The sequence below is a fragment of the Apodemus sylvaticus genome, chromosome 14, assembly GCF_947179515.1.
Source record: "Apodemus sylvaticus chromosome 14, mApoSyl1.1, whole genome shotgun sequence".
Classification (NCBI taxonomy): domain Eukaryota; kingdom Metazoa; phylum Chordata; class Mammalia; order Rodentia; family Muridae; genus Apodemus; species Apodemus sylvaticus.
Genome location: NC_067485.1, coordinates 66,528,578 through 66,551,827, shown reverse-complemented (window position 1 = coordinate 66,551,827; position 23,250 = coordinate 66,528,578). Strand labels below are relative to the sequence as shown.

The 23,250-nt window shown below is 40.3% G+C and overlaps 1 protein-coding gene across 1 annotated transcript in view; it reads left to right on the top strand.

The window, feature by feature from the left end:
* The first annotated feature begins 3,469 nt into the window (after positions 1 to 3,469).
* Positions 3,470 to 23,250, top strand: part of Cacnb2 (calcium voltage-gated channel auxiliary subunit beta 2) — a 105,736-nt gene continuing 85,955 nt past the window's right edge. The window contains exons 1-2 of the mRNA XM_052156636.1: positions 3,470 to 3,490; positions 7,928 to 8,047. Of these exons, the coding sequence (XP_052012596.1) occupies positions 3,470 to 3,490; positions 7,928 to 8,047 (141 nt within the window). The remainder of the gene's footprint in view (positions 3,491 to 7,927; positions 8,048 to 23,250) is intronic.

The following is a 23,250-nucleotide window of genomic DNA, read 5'->3' as shown; positions in this document are numbered from 1 at the left end:
TCTGAGTTTGAAGCTCACCATTAAAATTTATAATTTCTTCAGCTTCAGGGCTAACAGGTATCAACGCTTCCTGCTGAACCTAAAGGTTCCTCTGATGAGCTTGAATTATCGCCCATTCAAGGTGGGCTGGCTGCCACTGAGGTTTCTGAAGGCCATCTTACCAAAGTTGCATTCATTTCCAGAGAAGAGAGAAACATTTAAATAGCGGGTTTCTTGACTTCCATTGTTCTTCCATTCCACCATCTACATTTTATTGTGGATAGGTGATGAAAAAAATGTGTCAAAAATTTGAGATACTCTGAGGCAAATTTCAGAGTCGCAGCAGCCAAATCCACAAAATAGCACTGTATGAATAAATGTGAAATTATCTGTTTTATTGGATCCTCATTGTACATGCGTCATGCCTTTTGGCAAAGTGAAATTTGGCAGCAATGAAGATAGTGAGCACAGCTCTCTCTCTCTCTCTCTCTCTCTCACACACACACACACACACACACACACACACACAATGCACCAAACTTATCAAAGCTGAAATTACCAATTTGGAAATCATTCTGGTGTTTTATGACTGCTAGAAATTGCAGTGCCTGTGACTGGTAAACAGAAGGGATCTGCTTTTCAATAGTAGAAGCATCAATTGTATACAAAGGTTTGTCCTGCCTTGCTTTTTTGTAAACTGGCCTCTGGGGACTTGGATGCATTTTACTAAAAATTCACCCCTAACTCCATTGTGACTGTGTGACTTTGGTTTGGTCATTTAACTTCTCTATGCCTCAGTTTTCCTCTCAATAAAAATAAACCTGACTAGAGATAAACTGGGTGAGATTTGTTAGTTTAGTGTCTGGTGCTATACAAACATTCATAAATCAATAGTCTCTGTCGATCACACATCAAGCTTAACCTTCCTATTAACATAAGCCAGGACAATCGAAAACACACTACTTAACTTTTAAAAAGTGATGATGGATTTAAAAGGAAGAAAGCCAATACCCTTGTTAAGGTGTTGGAAGGAACAATGTTTCTAATAATGGTGGTCATACAGATAATGACATAAGTGTCACCCCTCAAATTAAGAAAAGGGTGTAAATTCAGCAGGACAAGAACATGTATGTAGGAGTCTCAACATAGTCCATATACAAGTCCATCTGCAAGAGCCAGGAAAGAATATAAAGAAATCTTACTGAAAATATAACATGTCAACTATACAGACTTCTTTTCAATGGTGGTGATTGATTTTGGTTGTCAACTTTGACATGACTGGACAGAGGAGACATCAAGCAAGAAATTTGCTTTCATCATATTGGCTCCCCAATGTCTGTGAGGTATTTTCTTGATTCCTAATTGGTGTGTGAGGGCCCAGCCTAGTGTAGACAGAAACTGCCCTACATAGGTCATTGTAGACAGCCCCTTTTCCACATAGGTCACTATAGACAGCCCCTTCTCCACATAGGTCAATATAGACAGCTCCTTTCCTACATAGGTCAATATAAACAACCCTTCCCTAACAGGTCACTATAGACAACCCCTTTCCTACCTAGGTGACTAGAGACAGTCATTTCCCTACAAAGGTAGTGCTAGACTATTAAAACATTAAGTCACCCAAATATAAGACTGGGAGCAAGCCTATAAGCCAACTTCTTCTGTGGTTTCTACCTCAGTTTCTGCTCATATTCCCCTGCCCTTATCTCCTCAAGGATCGGCTGTGACCCAGACAAGTGAGCTGAGGGGGACTCTGTCCTTTTCCACATTGTTGTAGTCAGCATTTTATCACAACAGAAAACAATGTGACACAGCAGTGAAGACTCTGAATATGTCTTGTCCTCGGTCTGAGCTTACGCTCTTCCTTCTGTCTTCTCTCTCAGTACATCCCTGTTTGAATTAGTTTCTTTTTTCACTTAGGGTCACTAAGATTGTCATTACCCTACCCTACCTATACACTATACAGTTTGTATTTTTCTACTAACACTTAAAAAAGAAATCTTCTTCATAATTCTATCAAGTATAATAATGATAGCAAGACACTTGAGTCTTTTCCACAGCTGTATCTCCTTCCTACATTTGGTTGGGAGTACAGAAGTTTCAAAGAAGCTTGTGCTCAGTAAATGCATGTAGGTGGTTTTGTGGGATCCTTAATTTTATACATATACCTGAGCTCTTCATCAGTGTATACTATATAATGTTCATAAATTTTTATATTCTCTTAATAAAATTGAAACTAACATATTGACTTTTTACATAATCATAAAGGTATCACACTGGGATGCCCTTGTAAGAGTCCCTTACTGCCACTTCTGGTACTGTGTTTTGACACTGAGCTGAATAACAGCCAGTCATATTTGAGATGCTCATCATATGCATGTAAACATCAATATATGACATCTTCAATTAAAGTATCGAATAGGTGAGAAAATATGCTTCATCTCACTATCTTACTCTCATTCTGAATTTTTAGCACCAAGATCTGTCATTATTGGTAAGTAGTTGAGAGTTGTTTCTGTGAAGGAATCCATGAATCAGAGAACTTCCAGTAACAGTATAAAAAGAAACAAACAAAAACTACATTTCTCTTGGAAACCAAAACCAAACTTTTAAACTATAGATAGTGACAATATGAGGAGTGAACGGATTATCTTCCCTAGCAGCCAGCCACAGCTAAGCAGCAAGTATGAGCAAAGTGTCTCCCCTGGTTCTCGTCCATTTCCCTCCTGACCAGTACAGGACTGAGATGGCACACCTGTGCCAGGTTTGGTCCAAGCAGGGAAACAATTTGAATCAAATTTGGTATTGAGTCGGTATAGATTTACAAAGGAGGTTTGCAGTCTCCAGGTAAGAAGCAGGTGCCTCTAGAAAACTTAGAAGTTAAATTGATTTTGCTCAAGAGCATTGCTTTAGACTTCATAGGAAGATTCCTACAGAAGTAGATGGCACCACTTGGGATTCAGGATGCTACTTCCCAGGTAGGCTTAGAGCTCTTATCATGTTGACTTTAAAGAATAAAGCACAAAAATGCTCAAAAACGGTGATATAGGAACCAGTTAGGATTGTGAGACAGAGAACGGTTTCAAAAAACCAAATTTCACACAAACAAAAAACACTCAAGGAAAGGATAATATTTTGTTTATACACATAAGTGACATAAAAGCAGAAAGAGAAACTAAAGAGCAGATACAATCTGAGTTTTTCTGTAAGCATTAACATAGTTACAATGAGATTTCTGAAAATAAACATAATTGCTCGTGGGATGTCCTACTGGTGGACGTTAGCCTCAACTTGCATTTTTGAGCTGTACACTCAGCGGTGTGAGCCTGAAAATATGGAAGAACAATATGCACAGGTGAACATACAGCATGTCTGCAAGGACAAATGCTACAAGCAGGCAACTCATCAAGGAGACATTTTGTAATGAACCTGTTCAATAGTTATGGAAATGACTGCCAGATGTTCTCATCTCAAGACTACTCCAGGCACGATGACCCAGAAAGCCCATATGGTAGGAAAGGCAAAAGCCTAATTGGATAGATAGCTATTCTCTGCGTAATTCCCTGCTCCCAGAAGGAAGAAGGTTAAGTGTGATGCTTCCATTAGAAGTGTGTCTTTCAAAAATGTGGCAGCTCTGGACACTAAACCTTCTAGCATTTAAGGGTGACTATCTTGGGATGGGAGAATTCAAGGACATGGCCATGTTTCTCTTTCTACAGTGGGTACTTATATCTCCTATAGCAACTATATTGTGAGTTTATAGTCTTCAGCTCCAAACAAGATCAGCTCATGGTCTCATTTTAGAAACTAGAGGTAAATGAATTGCAGCAAATATTCAAAAGATCATAGACGGACATTGGTGAAGTGATATCTAAAGACTGTTGAATTCTTTTGTTCTGTTTAATTTTGTTTTGTTTTTCAAGACATGATGTCCTGGAACTCACTCTGTAGACCTAGCTGGCCTCAAACACACAGAGATCTACTTGGCCTCTACCTCCAAGTATTGGGAGGCTGCTGAACTCTTTAAGCCTGTAAACACCATCAAAACGATTATTCTGTGTAAAAGTTAAACCTGGTCACTAGCAATGGACTTTTTCAGTTTTACTTCTTTTAAAAGAGAATGAAGAAACCAAAGTTTTGTGTCCTGTGAGCATTCTCTACCTGACAGGATGAGGTTCTTAATGACAGAATCTCTGTTTCCATTTCTGAATTATTTAGTTATTTAATGTATATAGCTATTTGGTCTGCTTGTCTGTTTATTTCTGTACCATGTGTGTGCTGGTACCCAAGGATGCCAAAAGAAGGCAGCAGCTCCCCTGAAGACTCGATTTACTGATAGTTGTGAAGAGTCATGCCTGTGCTAGGAATTGACCTGGGATTCTCTAGAAGAAAAGCCAATGTTATTAAGCACTGAGCCATCTCACTACTTCTATTTAAAAACAATAATATTATGAGTTTTTATAGCGTGATAAATCGTATTAGCTTTTATCATTAGTTCATAAATAATTTCATGCATATATGTTATCGATTTTTATGACTCGCATACACACTCTTGTACCCTCACCAATTCCCTCTTGCCCATTGATGCATTTCTTCCAACAAAGCCCCCTCATACTTTAATTTCCCCCTGCCTCCCTGCCCGACCTGTGTGTGTGTGTGTGTGTGTGTGTGAGAGAGAGAGAGAGAGAGAGAGAGAGAGAGAGATCCACTGAGTTTAATTAAAGTTGCTCCCTTGAACATAAATCTGGAGTTATTTACTGGAACATGGGCAATATATCAATTGCTAAACACTAAAGAAAATGACATATCCCTCCCTGGATGACCCTTACTTTCTCCTAACCCTTGAACGGATGTAGCCTCACAAAGCCCTCTTGAATGCACAAGGAAATGGCGATGGATCTAGTCCTGCACAGTTCTTATGCACATAGCCATATCTGCAGTGAGTTCATTAGCAGTTGGTTGTGATGAATGGAGAAACTCAAACCTGATCAATGTATAGAAAATAAGCAACTTTGAAGTCCCGAGTCTGAAGAGTCTGAGGAGCCTGGAAGCATTTGTATCACTGTGTCTATGACTCAGGAACATCGTAGAAGAGGGAGCAGGAAAAAGATATAAGAGTTGGAGGATAAACAACTTTGCAGTGAGACTGGTGTTCTGGCTAGCCAAGGCCATTGCACCAATGAGAAGCTTTCTGTCTACACTGGGGTGTCAACTGACCCTTCAGCACTTTAAATGTCCAAACTGGTGACAATGGGGACCAAGGCCCCCCATGGAGTGTAATTGAACTTGATTATTCACCAGTTTGGTGCTACAGATGAGAGAGGTTTTGGAACATCAGAAACCACCTCTGCATTGGAAGATTTGTTTGTCCGTTTTATATTTTGCTTGAACCAAAAAAATAATTGCAAAGAAATTTTAAGCTCCTGACACTGTACATTAACTTCATAATACTATGAGCAGGCCATTCATTTATGTCATAATGTTGGGTTAGGATGCAATCAGTTCCTATTATTATGTAGACCATGTTTTAACTATTTGGCTTTTAGAAATCAGTATTAGGTGAGTGTCCAAAGGAAGGGACGAGGGTAAAGAGGTTCTCATTATCATTTTTAATTAATTAATTAATTTGTTTATTTTGAGGTAGAGTCTCATCACTTAACCCAGTCTGGCGAAACATGATCCTCCTGCCTCTGCCTCCTGAGTAATGACATTAGCGGCATGCCACTTTGGCCAGCTAAAATTTAGGTGAGGCTGGACAAGGTAATCCTATCCATACTTCCATGGACAGTCCAGACTGTCCATGCAGTCTGTTTTCAAATTCTGTTTACTTTCTAAAACTTGGCAATAAGCATTTCTTCATACAGAAACATAAAAATATAACCCCATTTCATCCAGAAAATCAATAACACTCATATCTTTCCTTTTTAAGCCCTAATTATCTACAGGAAGAATTTGGACTCAGTTACTGTATTCTGTGAATGTTAACTGGCTAATAGATCAGCAAAGCTTTGAAATGTCTTTATATACATTACTATGACAATTCACATACCTATTTTGGTGATGATTTCTCACTGGGAGAAGCAGGCCAGAGTCATTTTGAGCTCCATTAAATCCACTGCTTTATAAAGCTATGATGACTCTGTGCACTAATTAAATGGCCTCATCTCTCTGTCTTGCATCTTGTTTATACAGATTAATTGCCAGATAGAACGAATGGGCACTTTTCGATCTGTACTGTGCAATATCGTGCATGCGAAGGCTATTACGATTACTTGTGGCATAACATAGCCTGTTTTTTGGCAGGGAATGGGAAATGATTTCTCAATGAAAAGACAGTAGGTTTTGTCTTTGGGAGATGGATTCATCTGGAACAGAAAGCTGACAGGCGTAGTACCATGTGCCTGTTACTATAGAAGCTGAGAGACCCTCCCGGCTGTTTACACTTTGAATTAAAAAATGGCAGTTTGACGTAAACCAACAGTGTGATGCCAGCATCTGCAAAGAAGCTTCGCTTGGAGCATGCCCAGTGCAGGGAGTGCACCCTCCCTCCCCCATCACCCCCTCCTGATCTCTAAAGATAAGGCTTGAACTTTACCTTGGAAATATCAGGGCACAGTCTAGGGGTTTGTTTGCTTGCTTACTTTTGTTTTTCTAAATGTCCTCTTGAAACTAATTTCCTTTAACAAGTCAAGTGCCGGGAAGAGTCTCTTTAAGAGTAATATAATGCATTGAGTTTAAACAAGTTGAAGGCAGTCTCTGAACTTGGACCTGTCTTTATTTCGAAAGCAATAGAAATTATTAGTGTGTGTGTGTGTGTGTGTGTATGTGTGTGTGTGTGTTTTCCCTCTTGAGATGGGAAAATAAGAAGATTCTCCTCAGACAGAAGTCTACTGGGGCTGGGAGTGAGAGCCCCAGAGGCAGAAGGGGACTGAGAAGAGGGGCTTCTCAGAGCATGGATAGCAAAGGTGCCAGGATTCTCCAGGGCTCAGCGCGCTCTGAGGATCTGTGCCCTGGGCTGCAGCTGCGGAAGATAAAGGCGCTACCCGGCTCATGAAGGCCACCTGGATCAGGCTTCTGAAAAGAGCCAAGGGAGGAAGGCTGAAGAGTTCGGACATCTGTGTAAGCGAGAGGGCTTTTTGTTCCGGGGGAGACAGTGTTTCCTTTGCTTTTCTGTTGTTGTTGTTGCAGCAAGTGCCTGCGGAGAGGGTGGTTTGATTTAGTTAATAAGCTCGTGATTGCATGAGAGGGAGCTAGGGAGATTCCTGACATTTTTCTGAGCTCCCTTTCCAGCGCTCTGGTAATTTATTACCAGAGGAAATCTCTTTCGAGCAGGTGTTGTCGGTAGCCAGCTCTCACTAAATATCTGTGTACAGGTATTTTTAAATATGTTCCTGACAGAGGGAAGGGAGCAGGCTGGAGTGTCTTACTATATATATATATATTGGAGAAGGTAGCAGGTGGAAAATGATGTAGAGAAGATGATAATGGGAGTTGTATCCCGGCAGCAAGATTACAGAGGGTTCAAGTTTGTAACTCATCAGATTCCCTTTGATGTGTTTTGTTGGTCTCTGTGGGTGTAAATACTTGTTCTGCCTCCGGGCTGGTGTTGGGAGTTATCCTTGAAACGTATCAATGCCCTTCAGCTCTGCACTGCACCACGGAGCTGGTTTAATGCTCAAAGAAGTGGTAGAGGCTTCCAGAAAGGATACTTTCTGGTAAATGAACCCAGAAGAAATGGTGTCTCGGTTCACAGAGCTTACCATGGTGAAGGATATGCAGGGCAAAGGGTGTTTTTTTTCAAGGTGGGTTGCTGCCAAATGGTTTATTTTCTCCTCTTTTCAGGAATTTACAGCCCCTTCCAGGAAGGAAACTAACACATCGGTGAGGCGTTTCCCGTGTGCCCATCACACACTTGGATCTATTTCATAATATACATTGTCCTCCGCAGGGTTCGGCAGACTCCTACACCAGCCGCCCATCCGATTCAGATGTGTCTTTGGAAGAGGACCGGGAGGCAGTTCGTAGGGAAGCTGAGCGGCAGGCCCAGGCCCAGTTGGAAAAAGCAAAGGTAAAAAAACACATCTTTTTTTTTTTTTTGGAGGGGGGTAGAGGGGGAAGGGCACGGTGCCCCTGAGGGGCCTGCCTGTGGATGTACCCCCTGAACCTCATGCCTGACCCACCAGATTACTCCATCGGTTGGCTTGCTTACCACAGGCATAATTAGGGGAAATGTGATATTAATAATAATCTTTAATGTTGTTTTCTAATCTAAGCAACTCATTCCCGTGGGAGGGAGGTTAATTTAAACACAAACAAAAGGATTTCCAAATACACGAGGAAGAGGAAAAATGGCTTGTGATACCAAAATATTTTACTTCATCTTGCCAGTGAACCGTCTCTGTTTACAAAACAGTGCAGACGCTAAGGTTTATTTCCCCAGTCTAAACCAACAGTTCTCATAAAGTTTACCTCATAGGTGGTTTGCAGTGCTCTCTGTGTGTGTTCATTTGTGCTACTTAGGCAAACGAAAGCAACAAAGGATTTCATTGATTAGACTGACACCCCCCCACCACCAAAGTTTTTCTCTTTGTTCTATGATGGAGTCTGTGCTCTTGAAAGAGCCAAAGCAAACCTGTTCTGAAGTTCAAGGAACTGGTCCCAAGCTGGATTCACTCAGGCTGTGAACCTGTGACATAGCTCATTATCATTGGGATCATGATTTTATTGTCCTCTGCAGACATTTGAATAAGAACTCATTTGAAACCATAGATTGTTGTCCACAATCTGTGGAGGTGTCTTGGTTTGTAACTTCTGAGCGAACATTTCCAAATGGTTACTGGTTGCCTTTAAAAAAAAAAAAAGAAAGAAAATCACTACTATGAAAATGAAGAAGTAGGGCATTGATCTCGCTAGGAAAAATCAGGGCATTATCCAAGGTTTCTGCCTGCTGCCTGGTCTCTAGGGGGAGTAAAATCTGTGTGTGTTGCTATGGGAATGGGGGCTTGGCTTGAATGCATGGAGTGACCTTGTGTAATATTCATGGCCTCTAGAACAGCTTCGGTAGTGGTTACCAAGCTACTGCTGGGAGACCTTCACTTCTAAAGCACAGTGCTTCTGCCTTGACAGCTGGCAGGAAACCAGCTCAGGGTCTCACCGCCTTAATTGCTAGACAGACCTTAAGCACATGCCTCTCTTCTCTGGCAGTGAAAAATGAAAAGCCAAATGTAACCTGGTTGCGGTTAGCTCACCTATTCCCTGCCACAAATTAGCCACTGGAAGATATTATTAAGCTGAAGCTGAAGAACTGCAGACAATGAATGCTCCCTAGCATTACTGTGCCAGGAGGGTACACTGTCACAGATATGTTCTGTGATTCAGAACCCAATTCCACATTCTAACTTTTGCACCTGAACTTAAAGAAAAGTCAAGGAAAAATTAGCAGAGTTTATTTCAAAAATAAAATTGTTCTGCTTGCAGCTAATTTATACTCAACAAATTTAAACTGCTTTCCATGGTCAGCCTTTTTTTCCCCCTACAACCCAATATGTTATAGATCTAGCCATCAAAATCTTTAATTATCCATCCAGGGGTATTTTTGTCTGCGGCTGTGCCCTGTTATGTCAGGGACTCACTGCCTTAGCTACAAAAAATTCTAAGCCTTTCGCCCCTAGTGTGCCTCTAAGTGTGGCTTCTAAGCCAAGTTAGATTAATGTTCCTTGTCTCAGGACCCAAAGAGACTCTAGATAAAAACAATGTTAAATATGAAAGGGCAAGAAAGACAATTTAAAGCAAAGGCAAAATAATGGGAAAAACATTTTCTTATGTTTAATCAAAATAGTTTATTTATATCTACTTGTCTGTCAAAGTGGGTTAGTACCTTAGAACTTGATTGTTCCAATGGCTAAATCTACAGTGAATTTGTTCTGATGAAAGAGGAAAGTAGTGAAATTTAAGCGTTTATTTCATCTCATGCCTGGGTGGGCAGTCTTTTAATTCTCATCTCCTTGAAAAGCAGGAGTAGCAGTAGCACTGTCTACCTCTTTATTTTATAATCATCCCCCAAATAGAATGATATTGCGAATTGATGTTTTTACTTGGCTAATGGACGACATTAATTCATATGTGTGATGCATGGACTAGATTTCTCCTCTGCTTTTGGAGTGTGGTCCCATATAAAGAGGAACAACATTATCCATTAGCTGCTTTAATGGTACCTACATGAAATAAAGGAATTGGCAAATAGTGAAACTGGAATCACTGTCTTCTGAAGTTAAATGACCTATGAAAGGTTATGTAACTGGGCAGTGATGCAGCTACTAGGACCCAGAATTTTCCATACCACTTTGTTTTCACCTCTCTGGAATAGGATGTATTAAGTAGGCAGAGAGCAGACGTGTTTTTGAGACAAGTTAGAGTCAATGGATGACTTTGATTTTTACTTTGATGTTTCTAGGTCCCAGATGCATTTTGACTTGTCCAATTCTGTCATCCTTTGCGTACTCTGTCTTGTACTTGGCGTACAAGTTCATATGGTTGAGATTGTTCTAGAAACAAGTAATAAGAATTTAGTTAGTTCTCACTGTAATTCCTTCTTTATGAAGTTACATATTGAAATCTAATCTGTCATTTAAAGTTAGCTTGGCATATACTATAGACCAAATAAGTATTTCTTGGATGAATGAGAGAGGAATAAATTCCTGTGAAACTGTAACAAGGGTAATTTTGTACTTAGGTACTGTGGTGATTTCTGGTTCTGTTTATTGGAGGCTAACACTGGAACTCACTTTGTACAATGGCTCAAATTTTGTTCCCAGAGTCCACATACTGGAAACTTGATTCACAGGGTAACCGTTGGAAGGCAGGCCTAATGAATGGTGTTTAAGTTATTAAGACTCTACCCTTGAGAATATATAAATGCTGCTTCTAAGTAACTCTCCTATCTTAGGGTTGGGTTTCTTATCAAAGAGAGTTTGGCCTCTTTGCTTACTTGCCTTCTCTCTGTTCCTCAGCTATGGGTTGTTACTTTTTCTGTTGCTGATCTAACACAGCCGGACAAAAGCAACTTAAGGGAGAAAGGGCTTAGAATCCAATGGCACACCATCATGGTGGGGAAACCAAGGGGCAGAATCTTGAAGCTTCTGGTCGCTTCACACCTTAATCCAAAGCAAAGAGTGATGGATCATATGCTAATGACCAGCTCTCTTTGTACATTTTAGGTAGCCTAAGATCCTAGGCAAGGAATGCTGACAGCCACCGTGGGTGGCTTTACCCGCTATAAATAATTACTGCAATCCAGACAAACCCCACAGATACACCTAGATGCCCATCTCCCCGTCACTCTAGATTTTGTCAAGCTGACAACAGTAAACATCACAGTACCAAACTGTGGTGGCAAGCAGCCTGATTTCTCACTATTTGATCTCATGAAATATAAGAAAGAAATTTATAATTGGTATTTAATAAACAGATTTCGAGACATGTGAATAAATGCCTATGATACCAGACATGATAGTTCATTCCTCTAACTCTAGTACTTGGGAAGATAAGTGTTCAAACCCTGTTTGCACAACATTTTGGAGACTGTCCAGAGAATAATTTAGATAAACTAATGGATTTTAAGTGTATTTAGAGTTGAACTATTCTGACTATCATCAGCTTTAGTACATTTTTATTTTCTTTATGAGGAATCCCAAGTACATTAAGTTATACATCATCCTTTGCAACTCCACTACCCTGGAAGGCCATCAATCAGCTTTTTCTCTGGATGGTCACTGTATTCCCATGGAATCAGGGTGTAGCTGGTCCTCTGTGGCCACCTGCATTCTCTCACATAATGTTTTTATTGCTCATACAATGGCATCTATCATTACTACATTTTTCAATGTCAAAGACGACACCTTTACATCTGTATTTGGCATTTGACAAGTGTATCAATTAGGAGGCATTTGAATTATTGATGCTTTTGTGAACAATCCTGCTGTGAACATTTGGGTAGAAGTTTCTTCACCTGTGAGAAATATTTTTTTTTGTTTCTTTTTTTTTTTTATTTGATTTCTTGTGTTTATTCCTTTTCTTTTCTTTCTTTTTTTTTTTACATTTTTTTATTCGATATAATTTATTTACATTTCAAATGATTTCCCCTTTTCTAGCCACCCCACTCCCCGAAAGTCCCATAAGCCCCCTTCTCTTCCCCTGTCCTCCCACCCACCCCTTCCCACTTCCCCGTTCTGGTTTTGCCGAATACTGTTTCACTGAGTCTTTCCAGAACCAGGGGCCACTCCTCCTTTCTTCTTGTACCTCATTTGATGTGTGAATTATGTTTTGGGTATTCCAGTTTTCTAGGTTAATAACCACTTATTAGTGAGTGCATACCATGATTCACCTTTTGAGTCTGGGTTACCTCACTTAGTATGATGTTCTCTAGCTCCATCCATTTGCCTAAGAATTTCATGAATTCATTGTTTCTAATGGCTGAATAGTACTCCATTGTGTAGATATACCACATTTTTTGCATCCACTCTTCTGTTGAGGGATACCTGGGTTCTTTCCAGCATCTGGCAATTATAAATAGGGCTTCTATGAACATAGTAGAGCATGTATCCTTATTACATGGTGGGGAATCCTCTGGATATATGCCCAGGAGTGGTATAGCAGGATCTTCTGGAAGTGAGGTGCCCAGTTTTCGGAGGAACCGCCAGACTGATTTCCAGAGTGGTTGTACCAATTTGCAACCCCACCAGCAGTGGAGGAGTGTTCCTCTTTCCTGTGAGAAATATTTTAACTTATTATGTATTATCATTACGTATTGTGGGAGTTTTGTTGTCCACTTGATATACCTGGGAAGAAGAAACCTCAATCCGCCTACTTCAGACTGGCCTGTGGATGGCTATAGGGAATTTTCTTTTGGGATTGCTGACTGATGCAAAGCCCTAAGCAGGTGGTCCTGTGCTGTATAGGAAGGCTGCTGACTGCAAACCAATGAGCAAACAGGGAAATGGCAATTCCTTTGTAGTCTCTGCATCAAGGTACTGCCTTGACTTTAACCTATAAGCCAAATAAACTCTTTCTTCCCAGAATTGTGTTTGATCTTGGTGTTTGATCAGAGCAACAACAACAACAAAAAAGCAAACTAGGACATATATCCAGTATCATACATTTTTACTGAAAGAATAATGTCCTTTTTTACCCTTTGCACTTGTCAAGATGATGTCATCTGCCTTCTAGGCAGAGACTATGTTGGGGAATCTGGATGTGGAAGGGATTGAAGAACACAGATATAATAATCTGGGTGTGGTGTTCTCAGAGAAGACTGAAACTCAGTTTTGACTGCCCTTTTCAATATGCCTGTCTATCAAAAGGGTTGTACTTAGTATGGTTGGTGTGTAGGAAAGACCTTATGACCAGAGCTACAAAGGACAAATGGGCAAGGCTTTTGCCTACTGAAAGCTTCTGTTGTTTGAGGAGAGGTGTCATACAGGTCAAACAAAGTACCTGGATGGGTAGAAAGGTCTGGTAGGCAGGAAAGGAAAACATTGTACTCAGAAGGCTGGGATAAAGAATCTTTTTTTAGAGGAAGTAGTATCTTAAAACTAGACCTTCCAGGACGGACAAATGAAGCTTCATGTCTGAAAAAGAAAGCAAGTAGAGTGTGAAGCAATTTATACACTACCTAGCTCTTGAGGATGCAAAGTTTATAAAGGCAGCTGGAAGACTTGGAGCTTCTAGCTCCAAGTTTAAGCAAAAGGTTAATTATTTTTTTAAGATCTTGCCAACTGGAAATGTCTTTGTTATACCCTCACATTTAATTACTAGTTTGTCTGGTATAATGTTCAATAATGAAAACCATTTGCCTTCGGATTGGTGAATATGTTGGCTTGTGGCTTAGTTTCCAGAGCTGTCTGAGCACAGTGGTATTCTGTGGCTGTGATGTGGGTACGTTCAGTTCTCCTGTGCTCGAGGAATTTTGTTTCCTTTGGTGTTTTGACAGCTTGGCGTGATCTGCCTTGGTGTGAATCTTTTTGTTTATTGTGCTTGGCTTTTATACACACATTGAAAAGGGCCAGTTGCTCCAGTTTTAGAAAAAAAAAAGTCTCAGTTTTTCTTTGATTATTGTCTTCTGGTTCTCAGGTGTCAGATGTGTAATGAAGAGAATTCTTCTGAAGTAGATTTCTCTCTAGTGTTTTGTTCTCAATTTTTTTAAACTTATTTTCTAACCCATCAGCTGAAACTTGTATTTACTGTAGAAATTTTAATTCTTATTGAAATGTGTAATTTCTATGATCTAGAAAGCTAGCTAGCGATGTCTTCTAAGTATTGGCACATTTTCATCAACATGGATTTGCTTATTGTTCAAAGATACATTAGCTTACATTGCCTGTTCTCCTCATGATAAATAAATGTAGAGATACCTCTGGACCTGTGTCATTCTGGATAGGTCCAGTCACGTATCCCAATACTATTTATTACTCTACTCTGCTGTTAATTGACACCTTCTGTCATTTGTTTATATCTTGGTGGCCTCTTGTCTTCTTACAGGCTGAGTTGGACCTTCATATGTTATTCCCAGAGCTGCATTAAAAGGAATCTGGGTATTTGACTCAGTGGTCATGATTGCTTAGAGGAACAGAGCCAATAGAGTGGCCATATATTAGAGAGGGCTATTTTTAGATTGGTTGACATCGCCATGGTCCCATTAGTCCCGCCAACAACGGCTGTTATCACATTAGAGATATTAAGAATTGGTATCTTCTTAATTCACAAGGCTGGTTGCTGTATCCATCTCAGTCTGACACTCAAAGACTGGAGGATTCCTGTAAAGCCATGGGTCTTCAATTCATATTTGAAGGTTGAAGCCACTGGGGTCCATTGTCAGTAGAGGATGGCAGCAGCAGCAACAGAATAGATGAATTTGCCAAAAGGCCACAAAGACCATCAGAAAAAGTAAAAGCCTTTTCTCCAGACCTCCTTATAGTGGCCAGGTCCCCTCTAGAAGGAAGGTGCTGCCTGTATTGTGGTGGTGGTGGTGGTGGTGGTGGCGACATTTCAGTTAATCAAGAGAAGCCTCCATAGGCGTGCCCAGATACTAACCTAATCTAGTTAGTGTCTCCAGAGGCTCATGGGTAATTTAAGATACTGTCAAGTTGGTGTTTGGTATTAACCATCACCCCTAATGTATTCATGGCCATGAGCTGCATGTTCTCCCCACCCAATCTTAGTAAAACAAGAAAGTATAAGCTCCAGGGTGATCAGCACTGTCCTCTGGTGTCACACTTGCTCGTGCTCTGTTGACAGAAGCAAGTCACAAGAATGATCTCAGATCGGTGTAGACAAGGAGCTGCCCAGCACATGGATCTATGCCGACAGCCGCACTGGCCCCTTTCCATTCTCCCTCCCTTTGTAGAAGAAATGCCTCTACATTTTCCCTTCAACAGCTCTGTCACCTCTTCAATCCTGGTACTTTTCTTTCTTTCTTTTACCATGTACAAAACCTAACCCGCACATCTGGCAAATCTCTTGTGTTAAGGATGTTGACTATATTAGAAAAAAAATGCCTAAGTCAGCTACCTATGTCATTAACTAGCCAGACTAGTTCTCTTCAGATATGCTTCGTATGTGTGTATGGCTGTGTGTATGTGGTACGTTATATGTGTGAATGCACAGGCATGTATGCCCAAGGAATGCACATTCAGAGGCCATAGAAGGACATCAGTAGTCCTCCTCTATCTGTTTCCACTCTAGTTTTGCCCCATAATCTCACTGTTTCAGTTTGTGTGGCTGGCCATTGACACCTAGGGATCTAATTCCTTTGGTTTTCCAATGCTGGGGTGATAAGCACCTGTGACTTGCCCAGGTTTTTCGAAGGTGCTAAGGATTTGAACTCTGTTCTTATTGCTTTGGTGGAAAGCACATTTCCTGAGCCCTCTTATACTTCATCAACTTTTATTTTCCTTAACTAAAGTATAGAAGTCTATCTATCAAATGCTCAGTTCAGGTCTTAGCTCGTTTGGCATTTTGGTCTTCAGTGTTTCTGGTTTCTACTGAAGATCTACCAGGGGAATCTTGATACTGAGCATCAAGACCTTCTGCAGAAGCAAGGAATGCCTAGTATATGTGGTCTGTGGATTCTACTTGGTATTCATCCAGAAACTCTCTTCCAGCTCATATTAAGATTGGAATTTCTGTGTACATTTCCTTTGGATATAGTTTTTCCACCAATGTTTTTATCAGAGGCTGCCTTGTTCTCCTCAAAGCTTCAGTCATCACTGAATCTCAACTTTTGCTTCTGATTCTCTGCCCACTTGTGTATCGCTCAGCTCTCCTTGGCATCTTTCAGTTCTGCCACTCATAAGAATGAAGCTACCCACCTCTTCCTTCAAACTCAATCATCTCCACATGTTCTCATTAGATCATTATTATCTCCATCTTCCCAAGGCTGAAGTCTTTGTCCAGGAATCAAAGTTAACTGTTTTTCCTGTAAAGAAACAGACAAGGAAATTTGGATCTCTGTTGACTCTCAACTCAGAGAGACATGAATTTGAATTCCATTTCCACCATGGTCCAGTGGCTTTAACTACTGATATATTATATGATGTAGTGGTTTGAATGATAATGCTCTCCACAGACTTATGAATTTGACTGTTTGATTCCCAACTGGTGACTGTTTAAGATTAGATGATATGGTCTTCTTCAAGGAGGTGTGGTGTTTAAGAATGTGTGGCCTTCTTCAAGTAGGTATGGTCTTCAAGGAGGTTTGATTTTCTTCGTGGAGGTATGGTCTTCGAGGAGGTGTGACTTTCTTTAAGGAGGTGTGGTCTTGATGAAAATATATCAATACAGGGTGGGCTTTGCAGTTTCAAAGACCTACCCTAGGCCCAGTCTCTTCCTCTCTCTATCACATGCTTATGGATCAGATATAAACTCTTAGCTACTGATTCAGAACCATGCCTCCAGGCCTGCTACTGTTCTTCTTGCCATGATGATCTGGACTCACCCTCTGAAAATACAAGCAAGACCTCCACAACCAAGTGCTTCCTTTCTTGCTCATGGTGCCTCTTCACAGCAATGAAATAGTAACTAAGACCTAGTTAGGTCATTTTCCCCATTTGTAAAATGCCAGTGAGTCTTGCTTCTCAGAACTGCAGTGCTAACAAATGACCTTGTGTGAGGCAAGCACATGGTTCTTGAACTTTCTCTGACCTTGGACTTCTTGAGATGAGCATAGGAACTAGTGTTTGGGATGCCTCTCATCACTAAGCCTGGTATCTAATGGGTATCTTGGTAACCAGAAATTATAATGTTCTCCTTGTTGTCTTTGAGTTAACTGCAGCTGCAATATACTACTTTATACAGTCTCTATCCTGTTCACATTACTAGTTTCTAATTTGGTGCTGAGTGCTGTGGAGCAGGTGTGTGACATATAATAGCTGCAGACTTGAGTGAGATATGGCCAGCATTGCCACTCACAAGTTAGAGCATGCTGGGTCATGGTGACAGCTCAGGTTGCATCCCTACACATTCCTATGCCCAGAGCATACTTTCTCTCTCTTAAACTTTGACTGAGTTTCCTCCAAAGATGTGCCTTGTACTTTATCGAACAAAGCTGATTGCTTCCCCAGAAACCAAGTGCAAGCTAATGCTATTTTCTGAAAAGATCTGCATAATTTGGGAATAAACTCAAATTTTGCTGGCTATATCTTATAAAAAACTGACTAGGTAGTCTACCTATATCAGTGAACGCTGGGTTTATTTAAGAGCCCCTACCCCAATGAATAAGATAGAAAATGAGGGAAAAGTCCTGTCACATGTATACACATGTGCACACTCCCTATACTATATGTGTGCCCATACACATTTGAATACATACATGCAAATACAGATACACCACACATGTATGCAAGCAAAGCAAAAACAAAACAAAGAAAAAAACCCTGTACTCTTGGTTAAGAAGCCTTATAAGGAGTGTTAACATAATAAAGAGACTTCTGGCTATTTCAAAACCATAAATGGATAGGGAAAAGAGGATTATAAATTTTGTGGCTCAAGCCTTTTTCTTTCATTCTCTTAAAGAGCTGTAACAAAACATCTTTGCTATATCGTAAACAGGGCTATAAATACACTGTCATTTCCTTGCCTGCCCCCTTCTGATATAAACAGAGATCAACACAAAGACCCTTATGTAGAGCTGGGTGGAGTCTCCCGTTATTCTCCTGAGTTTTGTCCTACCACAGCTGAATGAAAAGTACCGGAACTTTGGTAGAGTAGAATTTATTAAGCAACACAGGATGGGGTGGTATTGCATTGAGAAGATCTGGGGGAAGTCCAGCTTTCATGTGGCTTCTTCCCCCAAGAGGGCCATAATCTGTTTGTGATTCTGTGAATGTGTATCACTGTTCTAAGTAATGTGAAGAGTGTGAGGCTGACCACCTTGTTACAGGACATGTGCTCTAAGGGTGTTGAGCAGGGAGGCTTCACTATTACTGTGCTGGAGAAGGTTCAGAGGGCAGTATGGATTAAGATGGCCCCTTCTGGCATGTGACCTTATCTGTGAGGACACAGGCTTTGTTGGTCAGTTGTGTGCTCTTAGAGGGTGAGCAGGAAGATTGCTACCTGAGGAGGTAACACTGAACACAGGCTTCTATTCTTATTTAATGTTAAGTCTCACTTAACCTTGAGTTTGTCTTGTCTTTGAAGAATTATTTTTGCTCCCCAAACCTGTGTGTGTACACACACACACCCATGCACGCTTCTGTAGGGGTGTTGGTATTTATATGGATAGGAACATAGGCACACCATGCTTGCAAAGGGCAGAAGTCAATCTTAATCCCCTTCATTAGAACACTGTCCATCTTTGGTTTTGTTTATTTGTTTGGGATTTTTTTTTAAACTGTCTCTCAATGGTACTTGGTATTAACTGACAAAGATAGATTGGCTAGGAAGCTCCCAGAATCCTCCTTTTTCTCACTCACCAGTGATGTAGTTACAGGTACAGCCAGCTTTTTACCCAGGGTAGAGGACCTGAAGTCACGTGTCAATGCTTGTGTGACAAGCACGTTACATGCTGAGCCACCAACAGCTACCAGTTGCTGTCTGTGCTAATTTAGAATCTCTGTGTCTAACTTCCCACTGCATAACATGCCTTGGTCCATGTAACCCCTCCACAGGAGAATTACAGATGTCCCATGCTATCAATGAAGAAAGTGTGATATTCAACAATGCCACCCAAGGTCACTGGCAAAATTATTACACTTGATCTTAGCCAAAAGGCCTAGAAGCAATAACTGGCAAAATTATTGTAAAATAATTTTGTGTAAGTTCTTTTATCTAACCACTCGCCCCACTCCTTCTTAGTAAACACTTTGTTCTTTAATATGAACCTGAAAATAAAACAGAACAACCATGAAAATCATTTTTAAGGTCAAACCAATATCTATGTCTAGTTCCACTAAGTGTAGGTAGGACAAATAGAGTTCACAGGTAGAATACCTACTGCACTTTCCCTGTGCAGGGAAATCGAATTTTATGATTCAACTAACATCTATTTGACGTACTTGAAGTACATCTTCACTCTGTAAAAAATAAGTTTGTTTGTGCACACATGTGAATGACAGGTGTACTTGTACAGATGTATGTACCTGGGTGCATGTATGCACGGACCTCAGAAGACAACGTGTGAGAGCTGCTCTTTCTTTGCATCATGTGAGTCTTAGAAATCCAAGGCGTGTCGTCAGGCTTGGAAAGCAGGGCCTTCACCCTCCGAAGCATCTCTCCAGCCTCCATCTTCACACTCTAAACAAACATCTTGTGCTAAAATTTCTCATGTAGTGAGTGTTAAAGGAAAAGCTCAGAGCATATGCATAGACTATTCTTGGTTAGCTGGAGATAGGACAGTCAAGTGTAAAAAACTACAGTGGTGTGGTTTCTGTAGAGGAATGGAAATACAACCAACCGCCTGGGAATTAGGTTATATAGAGAATGCAGAAAAGAAGTTTGGGTATGTAAGGGAGAGAAGACTGAAATTATAATGACATGATTTAAAAGAGATTTCATCGTTATCTCTTTCTAAAGAAAAAAATGAAAAAAACAGTCTAGAATTTTAGCAGACAAAACTGAAAGCCTGTTTGAGCCCTGACTATTAAGAGAAGGGCAATGCTATAATAAAAGGTTAGGAAGCTACTGTCATGATGATTTGAAACAAAATATTTATTTATAGATTTAGAAAAGAAAAACCCTAAACTCAGTTTTTAGGAAAGACAATGGATCACATAATTAGCTATCAAAATTATTTATATTCCCATGATTTCTGCCAAATGTTCTTTGTCCTGGTATTTGTTTGCAAAACTAACATGCATTTTTGAATGTCACTTGTATATTTGAATGTCACTTGTATATTTGAGGTTCACACCATGCTTACCGTGCCCTCCTTAGACACAGTAGAAGTGGGTGGGGAAGAAGCTAGACAAAGATGGAGACAGTCTGGCCCTTAGGAGTCAAGTTGTATCCCCTGGATTTTCAAGCAATTGACTATTAACCTATCTGCCCAAGAGGAACTATAGTCATCCGTAAGTGAAATGTTACAGAATCCATTGTTTCCCAGGTTTAAGTCAACCAAGATTCCTTACACATGAGAGTTATATTACAGGGGTTTTATGGGGGGGGGGGGGAGCAGCTTGTTTGTTTGCAAAGGACTCAGTAGCTCATACACAAGCTCTGTTTAACTAGTAGAGATGCTTGATAATGCCTAACAAAACCAATAATGTCACAATAGCCTGGCAGAGAACTTTTGCTTTCCCTAATTGTCTGAGTCCCTGCTTCATTTTGTGACAGATCATATAATAGATGAACAGGATGGGGGGTAGGGTCCTTCGAGTAGATAAATTCTCTACTGCTTTTCATGGGTCCATACCTGCATGAGGTGCCCACCTTATGGTGCTATGTGATAGTCTGATCATGCACCTGGTAGTCACAGGATCAACAAATGATAGTTGGGAGTCACTTTTTTATAGGTTCTGTGTATGAATAAGCTCAGGTTATGAAGTAACCAGTCCCTTTTGAAGTGCCATCTCTAAGATCTATTATGTGATAAATGGAGTATATAGACTCTGTGTGTGTGTGTATATGTGTGTGTATATATGTATGTGATATATATATATATATATATATATATAGTGTGTGTGTGTATATGTGTGTGTGTATATGTATGTGATATATATATATCTCGTGTGTGTGTGTGTGTGTGTGTATGTATGTATTATGATTAAGTCTTGACTGTGATCTAAGAACAAATTTAAATAGCAATATGATGGGTGGTATACAGTGTCATTTATTCAACTCTGTAATTTCAAATGCAGGCTGCGAATGTGGCTCAGTTGGTTGAGTACTCACTCAGCCCTCGCTCCCATCCCCAGCAAACACCTACACCAGGTGTGGTACACACAACTATGATCCATACTCTCTGGAGATGATGGCAGGAGGATCGTGATTTCAAGACCCTCTTTGTTGACAGGGAAAGGTCAAGACCAGCTTAGAATACAAAAGATCCTGCACATCTCAAACATGTACTTCCCAATTATTTTTAAATAAAATAAGATCAGCAACATGGCTCAGTAGGTAAAGGTAATTACTACCATGCCTAAAAACAGGAGTTGCATCCCTGAGGTCCACATGGAAGGAGAGCATCTACTCCCACAACTTGTCTTCTGAACTTCACATATGCACTGAGAAAGACACACAGTCCATGTCACATCTGCTCTATGAATGGTGTCTTATGACATTAGGAACTAGTGTATTTTATTTTTGAAATATTTCCCCTAAAATTGAATTTATATGTATAAATATTCATACACTTTCATATATATGTATATGTATATATATATATATATCACATAAGCACAGTCTTCTGTGTATCTCATTTGCCACATGATAGAGCTTTGAGGTGACATTTCCAAAGGACTGATTAGCATACAATGCTGATGACCTGAACACTACACCTACAGTAGGAGAGAAATGACTCCCAAATGTCAGTTGCTCATCCTCTGACTTCCAGGTGTGTGATCTGATATGCTTTCTCCTTCTCTCTTTCTCTCCCCCTCATTTCCTCCCTCTCTCTTTCCCTCCTTCCCTTTCTTAGTCTCTTACACACAGAATAATAAATAAAAAGATGAATAAATGAATAAGAAATAAGTAAATACTATCAGATTGATTTGGTGCTCTTCCAGAGGACTTGGGTTTAGTTCCCAGAACCTACATGACGCTCAACATCCTGTAACTTCATTTCTGAAGGATTCAATGCCCACTTCTGACCTCCATGGACAGAAGGCTTGCACATGGTACATATACATACATGTAGGCAAAAACCACGTACACATGAAATAAAAACAAATGAAGTTAGGTATGGCAGCACATGTCTTTAATCCAAGTTTTTGGGAGGCAAAGCCAGAGAGATCTCTGTGAGTTCAAGACCTGCATGGTCTATATAGCAATGCATACCATCCTAGCACAGAAAGGATGCTCTTGTTTAAGAAACAGTATAATTGCTCTTCTCTATAGTGTTCCTTATCAAGAATAATTTTGAATATATGGTACCTTTATGGGCTTTCTTCAGAGGCAGTCAGCTTGTATCCCCACAGCCTGCCTCACATTTGCAGGGCCATCACAGATCTCCTAAGGCTTTATATAAACTAGAGACTCTCCTGGTATCAACCTTAGCCATCTTTCAGTCAGGATGGCTGATGCCAAATGACTATGGGAGTGTGGAGTGTTTTCCTTTGCTCTTGGATACTTGAGGATATTCCCGCCTGTGTTCCAAACTCTGGTCTCATCTGTAATGTTTAGTCTAGCATGGAAGGGGAGGCCAGGCAAATACACACTACTCTAAATACTTTCATGTTCTATAGCTGTTGGTCGTGTTCTAGTTTAAACAGTTGTCAAAGATTAGGATTCAGTATTTTGCTCTTGAGACTTTTAATGCTCTGTAGGAAAGTAAATCAAAAGGAAAACTCCTCTCCAGTTTGAGATGTTGAGCAGAGGATGGGCACTAATCTCTGCTGTGGTTTCGCCTGGCCCTGTGCCTGTGCTGCTTTACTGGTTTGTGGCTTCTTATTTGCTTTATCTTGTGTTAACTCACATACAATGTAATTGCTATCGTTTTCCTGTTTATTCTTGCCTAAATCATCTGTCAGACTTAGAAAACTACATGAGTTAACTAGACAAAGGAGACCCTGTGTGCCTGTGGCCACAGCAGGACAGCTAGGGATATCTAATTCCCTGTCTTCC